General features: G+C 27.3%; 2 protein-coding genes and 1 long non-coding RNA gene across 9 annotated transcripts in view; 1 reads left to right on the top strand and 2 right to left on the bottom strand.

Annotated features, from left to right (window-relative positions):
* Positions 1-1,106: 1,106 nt before the first annotated feature.
* LOC126900969 (uncharacterized) lies at positions 1,107-12,540 on the bottom strand. Of its 7 annotated transcripts, XM_050677017.1 has the most exons (11): positions 11,571-12,540; positions 6,316-6,378; positions 6,178-6,240; positions 6,040-6,102; positions 5,903-5,965; positions 5,765-5,827; positions 5,627-5,689; positions 5,491-5,553; positions 5,353-5,415; positions 4,418-4,516; positions 1,107-1,613 (listed from the first exon to the last, which is right to left on the bottom strand). In XM_050677017.1, exons 1-10 carry the CDS (start codon positions 12,463-12,465, stop codon positions 4,434-4,436), a joined length of 1,482 nt encoding a protein of 493 aa, XP_050532974.1. In that variant the 5' UTR covers positions 12,466-12,540; the 3' UTR covers positions 1,107-1,613; positions 4,418-4,433. The 7 variants fall into 7 exon arrangements, with proteins under 7 accessions (XP_050532974.1, XP_050532973.1, XP_050532977.1 ...); XM_050677016.1 differs by lacking the exon at positions 1,107-1,613 and having other exon boundaries at positions 4,256-4,516; XM_050677020.1 differs by lacking the exons at positions 1,107-1,613; positions 6,040-6,102 and having other exon boundaries at positions 4,256-4,516.
* A 797-nt stretch (positions 12,541-13,337) lies between these two features.
* The window catches only part of LOC126900972 (uncharacterized), an 11,622-nt gene continuing 3,022 nt past the window's right edge, over positions 13,338-21,937 (bottom strand). The window contains exons 3-7 of the mRNA XM_050677049.1: positions 20,564-20,627; positions 15,062-15,161; positions 14,880-14,999; positions 14,367-14,525; positions 13,338-13,876 (exon numbers count right to left, since the gene is read on the bottom strand). Coding sequence (XP_050533006.1) covers positions 13,811-13,876; positions 14,367-14,525; positions 14,880-14,999; positions 15,062-15,161; positions 20,564-20,627 — 509 coding nt within the window. The 3' untranslated portion in view covers positions 13,338-13,810. The remainder of the gene's footprint in view (positions 13,877-14,366; positions 14,526-14,879; positions 15,000-15,061; positions 15,162-20,563; positions 20,628-21,937) is intronic.
* LOC126900985 (uncharacterized) overlaps positions 14,412-21,937 on the top strand; it is a 9,740-nt gene continuing 2,214 nt past the window's right edge. Inside the window, exons 1-4 of the long non-coding RNA XR_007702941.1 lie at positions 14,412-14,501; positions 17,029-17,192; positions 17,275-17,361; positions 17,553-17,762. This is a non-coding gene — a long non-coding RNA (uncharacterized LOC126900985). The remainder of the gene's footprint in view (positions 14,502-17,028; positions 17,193-17,274; positions 17,362-17,552; positions 17,763-21,937) is intronic.

Genomic DNA, 21,937 nt, shown 5'->3' with positions numbered 1-21,937 from the left:
ACTAGTGTTGTTAAGTGTCAAAAATTACTACTAATTAAAAGGTAGTTATCTTGGCTCCGTATGTGAAACCACATATAAGTGATTTGCTTAAAGTTTGTGATATACACATCCTTTTATTAATACAAAAGAATTCAATTTTATTTGATCTCGCTGCGCTTTCTTCTGTGAAAAGGTTGTACCCTTTTATGGAGTATAGTAAAGCATATTAAACACATCTGGTTACATATGCATTTCGTACATAGCAAATATATTTTTACGTAATTATATTCCGTGTGTATTCCACGCCATTCATCGTCTGCTTAAGATTTGTTAAGTCGTCCAGGTCTGCTATATATTCATCATGAGATAGGTAACTTTGTAATGTTAAAAACAATTTTATTAGAATTCTATAATTTCTATGAATAGTTATTAAGTATTACAAACCTTAGCATCAGTTTAAAATATTTATTGAATTTGGCATTCGTAACTTTATTTTGTTATTGTCAAATGACAAATTTCTTTTATTCAACCCATTAGTACCCAAAGTTAGAAAAAAAACTAATTTTTACTAGATTTTATTATTTTAGTGTATACTCATGTAATAATTTATCAAAATGCCTTTTAAATTGTTATGTATAATTTATGAATCAATCAATAAATAAATGAGAACCATAAAAAAAAATTCACATAGTAAAAAAACATTAATATGAATGAGAAATTTCTTCAAAACGAGAGGGGACTACAGTGATGGGGTCCTTGATATTTATTAAAGTTATTGAATTTAATGAGATAAAAATTAAATGATTTAAAAATTTTTTTCTAACTCAAAAATTTTTGTAAGGTATTTTAAAATAAAATTAAATACATAATCGAAAATTTTAACACAAAAATAGCCTACATTTTCACCATGAAGTTTCAAATTTTTTTTTCCGTACTAAAGTATATTACATAATCTTTAATTTAATATATATATACATAAAAGCATCAGTATTTCCGGAACATTTTCAAAAATTAAGTTGAAAAAGTTAATTTATTGTGAAAAAGTTGTCATTTTGAATCCCCCCTGTAGGCAGGTAAAGGGTCAGATTAATAAAAAAATATACAAAATGATATTATTTTATGTCAATTACTTTTATATAATATTCATGAAAATCAGTGTACTTCATTACAAGGTAAATTAAAATAAATTTCAAGACAATACCAAGAATTTTAACACAAAAATAGAATATTTTTGAATATGATAACCATTTTCATCATGGTGGATTTTCACTATTTACGTGGAACGAGAGCAAAATTTTTCTCTTTTTATGGAAAACGTCTTCAACTGTATACGATTTGTGATCTTTTGAAGTATCGTTGAGAAAAATCGGTCTATTGAGAGCTGAGAAAAACAGCTCAGACACAAAACAGTGTCAGACACAAAAAAAAATAATAAAAACATCATGGTAAAATTAATACCTTCTCAGTTTTGCATCGAATCTAAAACTAAAATAATGTTAAAAATTAGCTTTTTTTAAATTTGTAATTTTTTTGGAGATTTCCCAAATTTTTTTCAATTTTTGAGGTATTGTCTTTGACTAAATACGATCTGTGATCTTTTGACGTATTGCCGAAAGGAATAGGTTCGGTGAGAGCTGAGAAAAAGTAGTAAAACACAAAAAAAAAAATTAATTAAAAAAAATAATTAAATAAATAAAACACAATATATATTTCATTATTTTAAAGGTAGGAAATAGAAATGAAAATAATAATAGCGATTATACTATTATAACAACCGAAGATAACGACGTGCATACACGCAGTAATTCTAAATATAAATTACCAATATAGTAATATACTAATATTTTACTTTAATGTTAGCTAACGACAAATGTATTATAACTCTTTTACGATTAAAAATTTGCATTTTTAATAAAAATGTAGAATTAAGAATATAAAATTAATTCTCTTCTTTTAATTAATTTTAGTGGGGGTGCGATCGTCCCGTCATCCAAACCACGAGCCGCCACTGAGTAATATAATTATTTAATATTTTTTTGTAAAAATTGTAATTGATTGATGTTTAGCTTATATTGATTTACCGTTGATTATACAATTTTGATTTTAATTTATTTTTGATGTCAAATTATATTTTTAATAAATAAAAATATTTTTTAAATATTAATTTTATTTTTATTAAAAATCATATTAGGGTTTGGTGTTTCGCGTATTTATTAAACAATAAATAAAAACACCGATATACGTAAAAAAAGACAAAAATGACAGACAGTTTATTATTTAAACACTTTTAGAATATTTACAATATACGCACGCATTACGTGTACTAACTGTGTACTTGTGGCGAACTGACTAGTGACTAATTGGTCGAGATTGATTGATGTCGCGCCGTTTTATAGTGTGTAGTGTTCTAGAATATTCTTTTATGGGCGCGATCGAGAACATTTTGTGTTGCCTATCTGTCACGAAGATTCTCGATCGTTCCATGGTCGCTACAAGGGTAATAGGTTTATCATAGACCACTCGATTACAAAATAAATACTTAATTGGAAAACAATTTTGATTTCGTTTAGTTACATTTAATATTTATTTATCAGCTATAAATTATTTTTTAGAATCATAAGAATTTTTATACTTAAACGGGACGAAGAGTACGGTCGGGAAATAACCGTATTTTAGATGGTTCTTATGAAAAAAGTACGCGAGACAAAAAACAAAGTATTTTTACCCATTGGTATACGCAGTTAAAAAATTAAACTATATACTTGTAATAATCTTTTTACTTAACATATTAACCATTTGAAAGAAAATTTCTACTACAGTCAAATATTAAATTTTCATCCAGTGAATATAAATTAAATTATTTGTTATTTTTATTTTTTTATAATTATATTTGATATTTTTTCTTATTTATTAGCATATAAATGCGTCAACATACATGGATAGAAAACACCCCAACAAAAATAATCATCAAAATTAAAAAAAAATTGTCGAAATTCGTAAACAAATAAAATAATACTAAATTACAGTTCAATAAGATAATATTACATTATTCTTTTCAACTAAGATAAAATTAAATTATGTACATAAGAAATGCTTACAGTTTTTACATTAGAGAATATTAATAATATCATATATTCCATTAAAATTATTGCTTTTGAATGTCAAAATAGTAAAATCTACATTGTGACAAGTTAGCTCTATCTTTTTAAAACGTAAACTTCAATTTTACTCATATGAGAAACTTTGCTCTTAACTAGTATATTGTTTTATTGAGGCATAAAATATAAATTGGACGTTATCCATTTATTTTTCTTTAAATTCTCTTTCTCCCATTTTCAACATAATTTTTAGATGAATACTAAGCTAGTATTTAGCTAAAAATTAATTCAGTTTTTTATGTTAGATTTTATAAACATGTACGAAATAAAAATTTCGTAGCCGTTTTTATCAATTTTTACGTATCTCTTTTTACTTTTAAGATAGACGTTCGAAATTTAAACATAGATTAGGCTCTGGTAGCTTAGAAAATTAGCCCTTAATATTAATCTATTTTCAAATGGAAGAATTTCAATGTTTACATTTTGAATGGTTTTCCATGAAAAATGGCTCAGATCCACAAGAATATAAGACAAAATCTGTTTTATGATATGGCGCGTATCCAAATAATACGATAGTTGAAGGCATGAACGTTCTAGGAGGAAATAGAGTTTTACCAATAATGTAACCGACACAATCAATTTACGCATCAAATGAGAAGTCACAAACAATAACGAAATATATTTATACATAGTTCGGACTACCAATTTAAATAACAAGAAAAATGAATACACTTATGACACAGCTCATTCGTACGCCAAGAGTACCAGTAAAATGAATGTTTTAAATTAACAGTATAAAGCGTCGGAAAGGTCGAGGCAACAGACGTCGAAACGTTGTATAAAGTTAAGGTGATCGTCAGAACCCATAACAGTAATTCACAGTCGGCAGTGGCCTTGTCACGGTGTCAAGGACAAGGAAGTGCACGATGACCACAGATTGTCATATTAATAGGTGGATCACTGATATCGAGAGACACGAGTGAGAGCGTCCGCCTGAAGCAGGTGCGGTGCCGTGTCAGATATGTTTCATATTGTAATTTGTTTGCACACGGATGAATCAAACAGATAATATCCTTCTGAATATGAATGAACTTTTTTTGGATGTAAACACCACATAATAATAAAAATAATTTATTATACTTTCATTTTTTTTAGATCTCATAATATTTTATTTTAATTTAAACCGTATAAGTGGTATAAGGTAAAAACTAATAATATTCAAAAATGTTAAAAAAAAACATAATTAATGAGGTATTTTACATAAACAATACTTTTAATATAAATCGATAATATATTTTATTTGAAAAATTTAATAATTATATTTAGTTGTGATAACTTACATACGTAAAAATGAATTTAAAGGTACGTGTTGAATTTTCTCATCTTTTTAGGAATGTTGACTAATAAATTGTCATCTAAATTTGATTTCATTGCGTCAACTTAAAAATAATTATTTAAATTACTTATAAATCATATTGAGTGATATTTATTTTTAATAAAAGTGGCAGCTTTTATTAAATTAATTTTTTATTACATTATTTATGACACGGGTATTTAAATATTTATAATATTAAAATCAAGTAAAGGTTTACTATTTTGAAACTCGACTCTTACTGATAAATATTCCATTTTTAAACATAAAATGATTAATAGTTAAGATTCAAGTTAATAGTTTATAATTGATATAAATATTAAAAAATATTAATGATTATGAACTACACAAAGGTTAAAAACATACTCGTTAATCATTTTTTTTAATATTTACAAAAAGATTATCATAAAACGTTACTTCCAAAATAAATACAATATTAAAAACAAAATTTTTGAATTTTACATTTATATCTTGATTTATCAACTATTAATAACTTTTTAAAATTATCCCTTATAACTTATTTTAGTTTTTAAAATGGCAACATATGTATTTAACTAGCTTATAAATAAGGAGATGATATCATTTTTAAAATGACTGGACGATAATAATTTATTGACCTAGTATGAAATTGTGAAATATTTTGTATGTTATTTATCTATGGAAAATATATATTTTTTCCATATGCATTTAAATCTCCTTTCATTATTTTATTAATTATATTGAATTTAATATAATGTTCACGAATTACCTTACAATAATATTAAATATAAGAATTAATTATACTAGTAATCTTTCAATTTTTAAATTAAATTCAAATAATAATAAATATTTCAGTTATCATAACATCTCAAAGTATAAATGAATTTCAATCATGAATTGTCATATTACAAAATAAATATATACCTCCTTCTAAACTTTCATGTGGTAATGAATGAGTTAAATTTTCCAAAGAAGTTTCATTCCTCTCTATAAATATTATCAATTAAAAATCTATTAATGAATTCAATCTATGAATTGTCATATTATAAAATAAATATGTACCTTCTTCGAAATTTTCATGTGGTAATGTATGAGTTAAATTTTCTAATGAAGTGTTATTACTCTCTAGAAATATTAACAAAAAAATCTATTAATGAATTCAATCTATGAATTGTTATATTATAAAATAAATATGTACCTTCTTCATAATTAACATGCAATAATGTATGAGCTAATTTTTCCCACGAAGTTCTATTAATTTCTAGAAACATTAACAATTAAAAATGATTAATGAATTTCAATTCATGAATTGTCATAATACAAAATAAATATGTACCTTCTTTAAAATTTTCATGTAATAATGTATGGGCTAAATTTTCCAAAGAAGTTTTATTACTGTCTAGAAATATTAACCATTAAAAATCATTTAATGAATTCATTCTATTAATTGTCATATAGCAAAATAAATATGTACCTTTTTCGAAATTTTCATGTGGTAATGTATGTGTTAAATTTTCCAACGATGTATTAGTACTTTCTAGAAATATTAACAATTAAAAATGATTAATGAATTCAATCTATGAATTGTTATATTACAAAATAAATATGTACCTTCTTCATAATTTTCATCTAATAATGTATGAGCTAAATTTTCCAATGAAGTTTTATTACTGTCTAGAAATATTAACAATTAAAAATCATTTAATGAATTCAGTCTATGAATTGTTATATTACAAACTAAATATGTACCTTCTTCATAATTTTCATGTGGTAATGCATGAGTTAAATTTTCCAAAGAAGTTTCATTCCTCTCTATAAATATTATCAATTAAAAATCTGTTAATGAATTCAATCTATTAATTGACATATAGCAAAATAAATATGTACCTTCTTCGAAATTTTCATGTGGTAATGTATAAGTTAAATTTTCTAATGAAGTGTTATTACTCTCTAGAAATATTAACAATTAAAAATTATTAAATGAATTTCAATCTATGAATTATCATTGGCCGGTAGCTTATGGTATTTTATTTTTGACAAGAACACTTTATTTTTTGTTTTTAATGTAGACTGTATTTTTTTTAGGATATATCTTATATTTCATATCTGAATAAAACTTTAGTTGCGCCGGACTTATCATTCGATATCTGGTTTACGACTAACTTATAATACAAAACCTATGTTGCACCACCCCCTACCTATTTTATAACAAAAGTATCTTCTGTTTTTTCTCAATATCAAACAAGCCGCCCACTTTGATTAATCAAAATCAATATAAAGTTTATCTAACAAAGCAAAATATATATATATATAAAACACAATACAAATTAAAAAAAAAAACATGTTAAAATAATTAACATACTACAAAAACATTTAAATTGACAAACATAAATTTTAATAAATCAATCGACTTCATTCGGCAATGGACTTAATTTTTAAATTGCTCGTAAGTATTCACCAAAGGCGTTTTTACCCTTGCTGTGTGGATCATGTCATCTTTACCACATATAAAACTTAATACTCGGCTCAATCGCCAAACTAGAGACTGAGATTTTATTCTTTTATTAAGACGATGGAATCCACTGACAGTTTAGGTCCCTTCTCTTTTGCCTACTTGTAGCAAGTTTGAAGTTGTGAAAGATATTCGCTACTCCAGCGTTTCCATATTTGCTGAGAAAACTTATTTACTCTACGCCAACGGTATAATCGATTTGACAGAGTATCACTTACGTTTTTCTCTGGTATTGTAGTCAATGCTTCACCAATTAAAAAAATGACCAGGAGTTAACACAGTCAAGTCGGTTGGACGAGACGACAAAGGAGTGAGAGGACGTGTGATCAGACAAGCCTCAGCGAGTATAAGCATGGTGCAAATTTCGTCGAACGTTAAATGCGATTCGCCCAGTATTCTTATTATGAACCCTTTCATGCTTTCAACAGTAGACTCCCTAACCCCCCAAAATGTGAAGCTCGCGGAGGTATAAACTTCCATTTAATACGTTAATTTGTAAAATGCTCAAATAACTTCTTTTTACGAGATTTTGAATGAAATAACTCATACACTTTCTAACTGGCGATCTGTACCATGAAAGTTTGTGCCATTATCTAAGTATATCACACTAATTTTTCCTCTCTTAGCCACAAACCTCTGTAATGCTTGTATAAATTCCTGCGTACTGAATCCATTTACCAACTCAATATGCACAGCCTTAATTGAAAAACACACAAACACACTAACATAAGCCCTTCTTAAAGGTGCATTTTTTCTTAAACTACTCTTTAACATCACTGGACTCCAGAAATCTACTCCGCTTATCTTAAAAGCTCGAGACAGTTCAACTCTATCGCTTGGCAGGTCGTTGTTAAAAACAACGCAGACAATTGTATATAATTCCTCTAATTGTATTCCTTGCATTTAATGACCAATATCTTTGCCTTATGGACCGCTGTGACATAACTTTTCATGCTCATTTTACACAGTAACAATTTAGTAAACGCCCTCTTAGCCGGTTGGTACAATCAATGGATGTTTTTGAAAGGTCTCTAATGACGCCGCATTTTTTAATCTTCCGCCCATTCTAAGTAATCCACTTTTACCCACTATTTTAATCCTTTTTTATACGATCCCCATATCGTAAAAAATATGCCGTAATACGCAATATTTTATTTAATGAAGAACATTACGTTAATAACGGAAATTCTGAATTTGCAATAATAGTCACTGTTTGAACACCTTTAACACATTATATTTAATGACATTACTTTGGGCTTCCCATAATATACCTAAAACCCTATTTAACTTTGAATCTGAACTTAATAGATCTTCTGTTTCCTTTAATTTTACCTTCATATGATCATTACTACCACTTAATAAATCAGGTATGCGCAAAATGGACCAACAGGTCTGAGTGCATGGGCATTATGTCCACCTCAATAATAACTAATAGATCAGGTATGTTAGACTCCCATTTTGACAACTCCATTACAGCTTTTTTCAATAAAGCAATAAGTTCACCTTGTAAATTAACAGTTTCTTCTCTCGATTGCGTTCCTGTAAGTAAATCATCCCTGTAAAAATCACGACCAAGTACTTCATATACCTTGGGATAATTTATTTTTTCTTCATCAGCTAACCTTTTCAGACAAGCAGTAGCTAAAAAACTAGCTGGTAAAGTACCATACGTTATGGTTTCTAATTTAAATGTCCAAACGGGATCTTCTGGATTTTCACGCATAATATTTGTTGATCCTTTTATCCTCTACTGTGACTCTAATCTAGTGGTACATTTTTACAATTTCACTAATTAAAACAAAATTATGTGTGCGAAACCTGGCTAAAATATGTATATTAATTCATCTTGAATAGTTGGTCCTTTTAATAGACAATATTTTAAACTTACACCCGATGCATCGAATACCATCCTAATTTTGGTATTAGTGCTATTTTCATTGTACACCACGTGATGAGGTAAATAACAACATAATGACTTGTCCTGTTCCTTTTCATCAATTACCTCCATCTTATGTTCTAAGCTTGCGTATTCTAACAAAAATTTTATATATTTAATAATATTAAATCATTTGTATTATTATGTTTTAACTTCATTAATGTCACTAGGCACTTGACCTGATATTACCCAACCGAATTTCGTATCCTGTAAAATAGGATCGTTTGCCTCTAATTAAATTTTCTCCTGACTGATAATTTGATAGAAATTTTCGGTTCCTAATAACAGATCTACACGGCTTGCTTTTTGAAAGTCCGAATCTGCCATCACTACGTGTTCAGGAATTTTGAATCTTTTGCTTATATATTTCATGGGAAGATTACCGATAATTCTGAGAATCACTAGACAAGTGATACATAACATATAATTATTTACCCTAGATTTTACAATTATTTGAATTGAACTACTTATATTTTTCATTGTTTGTCCAATTCCAAATATTCTATGCGATATGCATTTTCTTTTTAAACCCATTTCTTGTACTATTCGCTCGCTAATAAAATTACTTTGGTTACCAGAATCAAGTAATGCTCTACACGGCTACATTAAATTATTCTCGTCACTTATGTTTACTACAGCAGTTCCTAAAACTATTTGATCACATATCGTTAATACCGAACTGTGCGCACTGGTGGTAGCAACCGGTTCATTTTGTTTAATACTATTATTTTCGTCAGTTTATATGTTTTCATTACTTATCTGTGTTGTGGTACGTGGTGGGAAATATAATAACGAATTATGAGGTCGAGCGCATCTAATACAATTTTTAGCTGTATACTTTTTATCTGCGTGTTGGCTCAAACAAATATTTCAAAGTTTTACCTTTTCAATACGCTCTTGCAAGGATAAAGTCAAGAAAGTTGGACATCGGTAAATTGTATGTGAAAATTCACAAATAAAACATTTGATAGTTTTATCTGCAACAGTGCATGACATTGAATAATACTTTTCCCCATTTGATGTTGCTTAACGATTATTAAGCGTTTTTGATTTCTTTATAGATTCTAACATTGTGAACGGTTCTTCCAAAAATAACATCAACTCATTTGGTGATGCTACCTCATCTTTATTTGCACTTAATTCCCATGCACGCAAAGTCATTTTATCCAGTTTAATCATTAGATTATGCGTTAATAAAGGTCCCCGATCATAGGGTTTGTAGCCTAACACCTAGCGTATTTACATAGTTACTAACTATATCGATGAAATTTTACCGCTGATTCAAAACTTAACACCTCAGCGTCATAAATAGCTTTTACATGTGTTTGCAGCCGAATTTTTTTGTTATTAAATCGACTAATCAAAGTTTTCTACGCTACCTCATAGTTGCTTGCTGATGATTCTAAGCCTTACAGAACTAGAATTAGATAAAAAAGATTTAACTAACAAAAATCATACAAACTCCCTAGTACATGTTCAATCTTTACAGCAGAATCATTTGCAATACTTCAAGTCATTAACTTAATAATAGAATCAAAAATACCTAAAGCAACTATTTTTCCACACTCTCTTAGTGCAATAAATAACATTGAAAATACATGCGACACGAATGATATAAATGTCAAAGTACAAAATGCCCTTCAATATACCAAAGAAAATGGATATGATATTCAATTATGCTGGATCCCAGGTCATTAAAATATTAAAGAAAATGAACTAGCAGATCAAACAGCAAAGAACGCAATAACATACCCATCAGCAATAACAGTTCAACTTATTACAAAACAAGACTTATACTCGTTAATTTAATCGGAATGTACAATAAAATGGTAAGAGCACTGGAATTCAACCAACACAAAATTACACGAGATAAAACAAAATGTGATACCCTGGCCTTTATCACTAGAGTTACCAAGAAAATTGGAAGTAATATTAACAAGATTCAGAATAGGTCACTTACATATTACCCATAGTTATCTTATGTCTAAAAAAGATCCTCCAACCTGTGAATCCTGTAATACACGACTTACAATTAAACACAAAATGCCAGAATGCATCAATTTCATAGAAAGTAGAAGACGGGTTGGATTACCAGAACGTCTTTCAGAGATTCTTGGACTAGAAACTAAAGCAATTGAAGCCAATCTAAAATTTATAAGAATGTCTGAATTGCAAAACAAAATATAAAATATAAAATACAAATATCCTTAAATATATCGCAATAATTCATGTATTAAATAATAGTAATAAATTGTAAAATACATAAAGTTTAAAACCCTAAATTGTAAAATACCAAAATTGTAATTGTTTACCCAATGGCCTATGTGGGTAAGTATTAAATAAAAAAAAAGAGAAAAAAAATATCTATTAACATATCATTAAATAAAATAGATTCTGTAAGAACTAAAAAAAGGTGTTAACATTAAAAAAAAATAGTAGTCATATAAAAAAACACATTAAAATGAAACCAATAACTTTATTGCTTCACATCAAAGCTAATATATTTTAAGTGTTTTTTTGAATTATAAAATGTCCATTTATTTTCTTGAAATAGCCTATTTTCATTGTTAGCTAAAAATTGATTTATTATATTCTTTTTTCTGAAAAAACCTAATACATCGAGAAACGTGGTTATGGAAGGGAATTATGAATAAATAAAACTTATTTTTAATTAGTAAAATAAATATACGTAACTGGGGTCCATCTGTTCTGTATGTGGTAATATAAAAGTCTCGTAAGTGTTATAATCGCATTGAAAACCTAAATCTTCATATCTGTTTTTTATTGTCCATTGAGCTAAACTTTCGATTTTTATTTTTAAAAAATTATAGAACTTTAGATTTAGATTTTCTTCTTTTCTATTAGTTATTAGTATATTATATTCATAATTAAGTTTATGATAAAATGAAGTATAATTAATGTTATTTTTTAATTGACAAAACTTCATATCAGCATTTAATTCCATGCATCTTTCTATAAAAAAATGACTTAGCATTTTTAATTTATCAGTTATAATGTTTGTATTAGCTAGTAAAGATGATGAGTAATTTAAAGAATTTAAGAATTTTTCATTTTGTATGGCTATTATCACTTTATTCAATATATAGTTTTTCCTTTTACCGCATTTCCAAGGAACAAAATGTAAATTGTCCATAGAATCTAAAGCTCCTTTCATCAGATTTACTAACGGAATTAAGCTAGTAGATATAGTATTCAGTAACTCTATGGTGCAATTAGTCGTTTTGGAATTTTCGTCTTTTTCATTTATTAATGTGATACAATAATTTTGGAAGTAAAGTATCATTTTGAAAATTATTTTTAAAATGTTTCCATACGAACATCCTAATAATATAGTAGCACATCGTATTTGTGTTTTGTAGTTTTTACTTGTAATATCTATCCCGACTATTTTGTCAAGTTCATATGTGCGTCCTTGCATTTTAATAAAATCAATGTCCTTTATATTTTTCCATTTAGAAATTCTTAACAAGTTATTTATTAATGCTGTCTTCGATTCTGTAGTGGCTACAATTTTTAAAAACACAAAAAAATATAAGAAATATACTTTTGTATTTAGAATTGTCGGCATGTTAATATTAATTATGTAATTTTACTTCTTTAAAATAAATTTGAGAAAAAATTACACAGCTACCATAAAAGTTTTAGAAAAAACTGCTTTGAGTATACTTTTATTAGTAAATTATTAAATGGGAATATTATTTTTGTTAATTTTAGTTTTTATTAGTTCATTTTTAAAAATAGCTTAAATTTTTTCTTAATTATACATTGTACACATTTTTGATAAATCATTTTAGTCATATTTAATTAGAAAATGTCAAAGTTTAATATTGTTTGTACAATATGTATAGTTTATATACTTTTAGCTGAAAACATTTTTTCAATTAAGCTGCAATGAAAGGTGTGCTAATATTTTTAGTAAAATTGATTATCTCTTTAATCGTTTTCTATAATTCAACAATTAGAATAGATTATTACATAGCTGTAATGGACTTTTTTTTATATTAATGTATAACTAATTTATTTATTATACTTCAGAAATATTTGAAATTGATAAGCACTTTAATTGCTTTTGCTCAGAAACATCTATGTTATGTTCATTCAAACAAAACCAATAAAATGAAAACACAATGGCACAGTGAGTTAAAATCACTATCATAAAAACGCTTCGATCCAAATCTATAGATAGTGTTTAATTCTAAGAAGTTGGTGTATGATTACAAAAGCAACATCAACTCCTATTTCCTTAATCACATCCTGATTAGTAGTTCTTTGATTTAAAAATATAATATATGAATAAATACTAATTATAGTTATTAAAATTAGTATGAAATTGATATTCAATAATTTAATATTGTAATTTATACGGAGATATTTTAAAAATAATGAAGTAGTTGTATATTTCTTTACTTTTACGTGTATAAATATTTTAAGGACTTGATGCAATATTTTCAATAAAAACTGTTTGTTACTATAAATAAATGCACTGGTCTACAAGGAACTTTCATTAGAATCAAAATATACTATTCTAAATCAACTTTTCGCGTCGTTTTCAAATTTTCAATTAGACTAGAACTATTACTTCTAACTTTTTATATTATTTCAAACTAGTAAAAAATGAGTTTTTAAACTACATATAAAAATACCCTGTTAATTATAAATGCGATTACAAATTTTATGATACAGAACTGTAATATATAAATAAATTTGTTCAACTTCGATGGGCATTTGCTTTGTTTTATTTGTTCACTATTTTTATTCTTTTTTAAATGATTTTACTCAATATTAATAATCTACACTTCAGGTTAAGATAACCTATAAATATTTTTATAAATGATTTTAATTGTTTTCATCCATGTACGTGATTACCAATAAAATATATATTTATTGACAGTAAAAAAAAATCCATCGTAAAATTACGTCATTTTTTTATGATTTTTTTGAATAAATAATGAGATAATTGAATATGATGTGTTAATGGTCTGAAAATAAAATAGAAATATTATTAATATTCTATAATTTGAAACCTTATATAAATTATCAGATTTAATTATTTTTTAAAATATAAATTAATAAAAATACTTGTTTTTCACACGTTTTTTTTTTAATTTGTTAAATATGCTATATAACTAAATTGATACTGTTAAATTTGTTTGTATGTTATCAATAAAAATTAGAAAATGTATAAATTAAACCTTTTATTGATCAATTAAGCATAATTATACTAAATAAATCAATATTTTTACATTCAGGACATTTTTTATTTTCAGTAAAAAATAAATAAAAAAATTATATATCAAGAAAAATAGTTATAATATTTTTTCAAACTATTATTATTAATACTATTTTTCAATATCATTATTAATTGCGATTATTTACAGTGTATGCAATGGTTTATTCATTTTATAACTTTTAAAATTATTTACAAATGTATAATTCAATGTAGAGAATTTTTCTACTTGTAATACATACGTTTAAAAACATTTCTAAATTGACTTTTTTTAATGGCGTAACTTTCATCTTTACTTGATTGGCACTGCTAGTTATCATTGCTAACAACAATAACTTCTTGAAATGAGTATCCTTTGATGTCCAGTTACAACTATAGTAAGCAAAGTTCATTGATGATGTCTGAAATCGCATTATTTTCTTTTATTACAATATATTATAATAACCATCTCTAAAAAATAACACTAATAACTTAGATTTATTTTGTGATTGTAATAAATTTTATTTTTCGTCCACAAAATTTTACTTTTATATTATTTAGTATAATCATTACAAAAAATGTGTTAAATAAAAATAATTTAAGCAAGCAAAATATTTTTATTAATAAAGGTAATTCATTATATTAAAAAAAAAATAATAATAAAAGTAGGATAGATATCTACTTTTATTTATATGTATATCAATTATTCTTATTAACACAGGGTCGGTTGATAATTTTATTCTGTGGTAATATTAATGTAACTTAAAATGTCTAACTTGTTGATCGATTTTTCCAAAAAGAACACAGTATGAGTATAATTGAATTATTATCATAGTTATAGCCACTATATTTTTAATTGTTAGATATGATAGAGAAGGAATATTCTGAACATACGCCTATAAATTTAATAAAATATTAGTGCGTTAATTATTTATAATAAAACAAAAACAATAGTTACCAATATACACAAACACGAAATTGTATTTAAAGTAACTGAACAAACCGCTATTTGTAAAAGAACAATAGATTTTGAAATATTGTAAAATTCATTCTTATGTCTAAAATTTATAATAATCACAATAAATTATTATGAATTAATATCAAATATTTTAAATATAGATTTAAAAATATAATTTTCATTATATACAAATATAGTAAAATTTAATTTAAAATGCTAGAGATTGAAAATAATATTACTAAAATATCAAAATTTGATCCTGATAATTATCAAAACTCCTTATAGTGGTTGTGTTTTTCGATATGAAGATGTTTACCTCACACCCAAATATTTTGTAATGAATAAGTGCACTTATGAATTTACAACTTAATCAAATGCCGTCTTCTATAAATAAATACATTTTTTTTGCTCTAAAGTTTAAACAGTTGTAACTCATTTAAAATCATATAAATTAAAAATATTTTTTAAGAAACACATTTTTTTTTAATTAATTAATATGGTGATATAAAACAAAATTGAGGTAGTCACATAAAAATTGAAAGTTGATACGAGTTTAATGTAAAAGAGGCTAGTTGTAAAAAATTAATTTTTCGTGAAAACCAGCCTAACAATGTATCATTATTGTTAAAAAAATAAAATAATGATTAGCTCAAATATTTTCAAAGATATTTCATGAAGAGTAGTTAAGAATTTACTTTGTATATACAGGGTGTAAATCTTTCGAACCATAGTAATGTATGGGCGGGCGAGTATCCTGGTAAAGTGTAAAATAGGACCTGGTTTTTTTTTTTTTTTTTTTTTTCCAAAATTGGAGAAATTTTGGAATAACCGAATTTTTCTAATATTAAAAATAAATCATACCACAATATTCCCCGCAAAATTCTCATACAAATTGAGTGGTCACTCGATTTTTTGTAACTTTTGCGACCTCTCCTGAACTTTGGGCTCAAAGTTGGAAAAAAATTTCACAATAGTGTGACCCATCACTTTGTATGGAAATTTCACTGGGAGTCCTGTGATGTAGTTTATTTTTAGTATAAACGATTAAATAACAAAAAAAACCAAAAAAACCTACAAATAATGTAATATTTATGCATTTTTATTGCACAAAAAAAGAAGCTATATTTTATAGGTTATCTAATATTATGTGCAACTTAATAAGTGACTATTCAATAGTGAACAGTATTTTTCGAACATTTAAATAAACATTAACAAGCTCAGTGATGTACCATATTCTCATTATTGATTAATTTCGGAAAAGAGTAGTGTGCCGATTACATTAAAATAATTATTTCTAATTATCCTATTGTAATAAAGTTAAAAATATTCATTTCAATATTATAATTGTTTTATTTCCCCGACCTAAAAAGAAAAAAATTTATAATTTTATAACAGTTTCAATGATAAAAATTATAATCGGTTTGAATAAATAATAAAAGACGAAATAAACTCATGAAATTAAAAAAAATATCACATTATTTGTAGGTTTTTTTGGTTTTTCTTGTTATTTAATCGTTTATACTAAAAATAAACTACATCACAGGACTCCCAGTGAAATTTCAATACAAATTGATGGGTCACACTATTGTGAAATTTTTTTCCAACTTTGAGCCCAAAGTTCAGGGGAGGGCGCAAAAGTTACAAAAAATCGAGTGACCACTCAATTTGTATGAAAATTTTGCGGGGAATATTGTGGTATGATTTATTTTTAATATTAGAGAAATTCGGGGGAGTTACTCCAAAATTTCTCCAATTTTGGAAAAAAAAAAAAAAAAAACGAGGTCTTATTTTACACTTTACCATGATACTCGCCCATACATTACTATGGTTTGAAAGATTTTCACCCTGTATATATTATACAGAATAATCTGTGATACATAAACCACTCGATTACTGGTGATATAATAAGTTTCAGAATTTTATTTTTAGTTACATATAATTCTTGATTTGATTTGGTTTTTTTTTAGTTAATTTTTACATATATGTGAATAATGTCGGAGGGAGAGACACCAAAGTTTTTCAGAATTGAAAAAATCTATATCAAATCACCCAGAATGGTTTACGACTATGACAATTTGTATTTTTAATTTTATACCTGTTTTTCCTAGTACATGATAAAAAAAATATATAGGTGAAAATAGATTTATGTTTTGACAAAAAAATGAAATCACGAATATCAGTATTTCATAAAAATCATTATATTTATGTTTCAGATAGTAAATTATACCTCTTGTTCATTATAAAGTCTAAAATTTTCAACAATTATAGTTTTAACTCGTAATTATGAATTACAATGTAAAGTATGTTATAATGTTTAATTTGTATCATTTAGCATTTTGAATTTAATACACCGTGTTTACTATTGTTAATTTCAAAATTCTTTATTTTTACATATTACTTTTTTTTTTAATAATGAACTGTTCAATAGGGTCATATCTACAATAAAAGCGTCATTCAAAAACTTACCATATTAGCATTCATTCTATTTCAGATTGTTTGAACAATATTAATGATTTTCAATTTGATGAAAAAGAATTATTATGTCAGAGGCATGAAAATATTGCTAACATATGCGAGTATCTATAAAGACAATCTACATAGCCTTATAAAGAGGAAACTTATCTAGTAGTATGCCAAAAAAGAAGAACTAAATAAAAGAAATAGCACATCTAAAGATAAATAACTTCGATTTGATAAAGTAGTAAGTCAACAAGTGTAAAAATATTGTATGATTCAAATTTGTTAAAACAGAGAATAGTTGAGATAAAAATGCCTAAAATTCGTTATTCTAGAAATTTTAAGTTTTTTTTAACTTATTTTACTAAAAAAAAAAGGCCAAAGTAAAAATTACTTAAAAAGTCAATTAAAAATTAAAGAGTTCTATTTTTGATTATTGAAAATGTTGAAGACATTTTAATGAAAACGTATTGAGATTTCAAGTTGTAAGTATAAATACAATGATTTCGACGGAATTTTTACGAAATAACAGTATTTTGCGATTTCAAAATTTTGACATTTTGTTATTTTTATTTAAAATACTTTTTTCATTTATAACTAGGTAATTCATGTATGCAATTTCTAAAAAATTTTAAATAGTTGCGCAACCTGGATGATTTGATGTGAATTTTTAAAAAAATTATTTAGTTTTACCTCCTAAATCATTTCAAATACATGTAAAAATAAACCAAAAAAAATGTGACGCAGTCGCATCGTACTTCCGGGTTTATCACTGAATGGTGACTACGACACAGTTGCCTCTCCTCGTTCAACAGGTCGCACTACGCTGGGTGATTATGGGAGACATGAATCGGTCTAGCATATATATTAGGCAAATCTACAGGCCCGTCACGTAATCAGCGCGTTATGCGAAATGCAAAAATATGCAGTTCACCGCAATCAAATACGGAGAAACGGAAGAAACGTATGGTAAAAAGAGAAGTTCGGAAATACTGGAGAGTAATGCAAAACGTCCTGATCAAGAAACACAAGCAGCTTTCTCCGAGAACAGTTTGCCGAACAAATCTGTGGAAGATTCGGGTCTTTGGATAAGAAGCTAAAGCCCTCGACGGTTAGCTACTGGACATTATTTCTTCAAGTAAACAATCGGACTTACGGAATAACAACCCGAAACAAGTAGAAATAACAGGTCAAATTAAGAATTTTACCGAAAGGATTTAAAAAAATAAACAATTTTCCCCGAACAAACCAAAGGAATGCATCAACTCTAGTGTAATAACCTAGAACTCCGGTGTCTTCAGTGGGAATTTAAAATTTCCTGAGGGGGAAAGCAATCCTCTTTCGGGTCATCTTTCGGTAAAAATAACGCTATTCATAATTCGTCCCGTGAAAATCACCGTACATGCTTTGAGGAAGGGGATTGGAACCCAACTGCGCACATCCCTTATCAAGTGCGGATAAAAAATTTCACACCGGCTTGTCCCTAAGTGTCTGGACTCCGTGCAACTAGCAAAAAATTATGCGAGGGACTGATTATGACTAAAGGAAAGCGTCAGTTGAAGCTGCATGAGACTGCCATGAATCATGACGCCTCAGGAGGTAATCCTAACAATCATTATCTGTTACAGAATGACCGGCAACCAGTTGCAAGGGAAAGCCCGTCCATATTGTCAACTTGCAGCCGAAACAGCAGCGCTTATGTTTCAGTAGGTGCGCAGACTAATGCGCCAGGTAGCTGGTTTTATAGGAGAGCCTTTCGGTAGTACGCCGAAGAATAAGACCGTGGATCGGGTGCGACGAGCCGAAATGTAGCAGCTGCAGAGTCAATCGTTCCTCTGGACAGCATTTGACAGAGGTTTGACGGATTGAGGGCAACATACCGGAAATGGCCACAACCGAAAACAGAGAGAATCGAAAACTGTACGATCACAACACACAGCCCCCCCCCCCCGTTGGCTAACCAAAGCAACAGGCTCATGAGTATCTGGAGCAGACCCATCAAAAACACTGTTACAGCGTGCGAGACGCAAAGGTCGTGAGTGCCGCTAAGGTCTGAACCATCAGCAATTTCACCAGCCCCGGCGACCCACGTCATGGAGAAACCACATGAAGAAGGGAGTAAGACTCATCTCAACGAAACCGGGAACCAACAATAAAGTCTTCCAGTAGTGTTTGTCGAAGAAGACCGAGGGGGTCCATTACGAAGTCCTGCATATTGACTTCGTACAACTGGATGAAATGGAGGATGAGTTAGAAGTCTAAGTCTTGAATGCCCCACAAATTATGGTTCCGGACTTCCATTAGTTGGAGGAAGGGCTAAAAGACCAGCGCCCCTAGGCTCGAGGTGTTAGCTGACCAGTCGGACTGAGGGGGGAGTATGACGCAGTTGTATCGCACTTCTTGCTTTACCACTAGATGGTAATAGCGACATAGCTGTGTTTCCTCTTCTAACAGGTCGCGCTATGCCAGGTGACGTGATCCGACATGTAAACTTAACTCCTTACGATAACTTATCGTATCACTTTGATGTACTCCAATCCTAATATTAATTATTATCAATATTAATTAAAAATATGTTGTGATTAATATTTAACCGCTGCGTAATCATTTATTTTCAACAAAGAAACCTTGATTCCATTAAATATCAGGTCTATCATATAATTTTAACACATTCTAATTCGAAGTTTAAAGTTGGAGAATAAGGGTAATTTTTTGGTCATTTGCATATAACTTGTAAAAGAACATTAGCAAAATAAAACACAAGATATAAATTGTCGTTATAAATAATTTTTATATATTAATTTCCTATAACTTTTTTGATAAATCCATTAAAAAAAAGGAATCGTTGATTTTTCCTAGAAGATCACTATTTTGTATATTATAATACGCTTATTTTATTTTTTTTATCAAAAAATATGTAGGCAATTATTTAAAAAATCATTTATATCTGTAGGTGAGACTACAAAAGTTCATAGAAAAATTCTCTTCGTCTATAACTAAAGACTATCCTTCGTAGGTAAAATTTTATTTAAAAAATTAACTTACACCATAACTTTTTGATGGTCTGATAAAATTGAAGAAAATTTATACTTGAATAGATTTAGATCAACTGCAATAATAAAAAAAATTAATTACAAAAAATATTTTTAAAGTTTTACTTTTTACAAATTTTTAAAGGAAAATTTTTAGCTTCGAAGCGAAACTGAGAAGGTATTGGTTTTACTAAGATGCGTTTATTTTTTTTTTATTTTTTTTTTTTTTGTGTCTGTTACCACTTTTTCTAAGCTCTCACCGAACGGATTTCTTTCAACGATACGTCAAAAGATCACAAATTGTATCTAGTCGAAGACATTACCCTCAAAAATTGAAAAAAATTCCCTCGTTCCCCGTAAATGGGGGTAACCTCCAAAAAAATTATGAATTTAAAAATAGCTAATTTTCGAAATTTTTTCAATTTTTTTTACTTAAAAGTGCCATAACTTTTTCAAAAATAAACATATCAATATAATTCTTTTTTATATAGATGAATAATATCATTACCTTTCATTTGGTATATTTTTTTCATAAATTTAACCCTTAACCTGCCCACAAGGGGGGATTTAAAATGAAAACTTTTTCACAAAAAATTAATTTTTTTAACTTAAATTTTGAAAATGTTCCGGAAGGTCTGACACTTTTATATATATCTTAAATTAAAGCTAATGTAATATGCTTTATCATGAAAAAAAAAAATTTCGGACTTTATCTTATCTTCATGGTGAAAATGGCTACCGAATGCTATTTTTGTGTGAAAATTTTCGATTTTGTATTTTCCATTTTTAACTTTATTATGCTATAACTTTTTGAAAAATGTATGAATCATTACAATTTTTTTATGAGAAGTAGTATTTATATAGATCTTTCATTCGACATACTGTTTTTTTAAATCGGACCATTTCCCTAAATACAGGGGGGATTCAAAACATAAAAATGCATATAGAAAGTAGAACTTTTTCAACTTAACTTTTGAAAGTGTTCCGGAAGGTCTGACACTTTTATATATATCTTAAATTAAAGCTAATGTAATATACTTTATAATGGTAAAAAAAAATTTCGGACTTTATTTTATCTTCATGGTGAAAACAGACATTAAACTTAATAAAAAAAATACGATTTTTGTAAAAAAATTCTTTTTTATATTTTTAACTTTATAATGCTATAACTTTTTGAGAGATCTATGGATCAATATAATTCTTTTTTTTGTAGATGCATGATGTCTTAACCTATCATTTGGTATAATTTTTTTATAAATCTGACTTTTTACCTGCCTACAGGGGGGATTCAAAATGACAACTTTTTCAACTTAAATTTTGAAAGTGTTCCGGAAAGTCTGACACTTTTATATATATTTTAAATTAAAGCTAATGTAATGTACTTTAT

This window comes from Daktulosphaira vitifoliae, unplaced genomic scaffold (assembly GCF_025091365.1).
Source record: "Daktulosphaira vitifoliae isolate Bord-2020 unplaced genomic scaffold, ASM2509136v1 Scaffold_3, whole genome shotgun sequence".
Taxonomy (NCBI): Eukaryota; Metazoa; Arthropoda; class Insecta; order Hemiptera; family Phylloxeridae; genus Daktulosphaira; species Daktulosphaira vitifoliae.
The sequence above is the reverse complement of the archived record's forward strand: the minus strand, read 5'-3'. Positions and strand labels throughout refer to the sequence as shown.

Excerpts from the sequence above, each read along its gene's own strand:
- LOC126900969 (XM_050677017.1), bottom strand. The coding sequence starts at position 12,465 with ATGCCGACAATTCTAAATACAAAAGTATATTTCTTATATTTTTTTGTG. Across the intron at positions 6,241-6,315 it reads ACATGAAAATTTCGAAGAAG|AGAGGAATGAAACTTCTTTG; the intron begins GTACATATTTAT and ends TAATATTTATAG. Across the intron at positions 6,103-6,177 it reads ACATGAAAATTATGAAGAAG|ACAGTAATAAAACTTCATTG; the intron begins GTACATATTTAG and ends TAATATTTCTAG.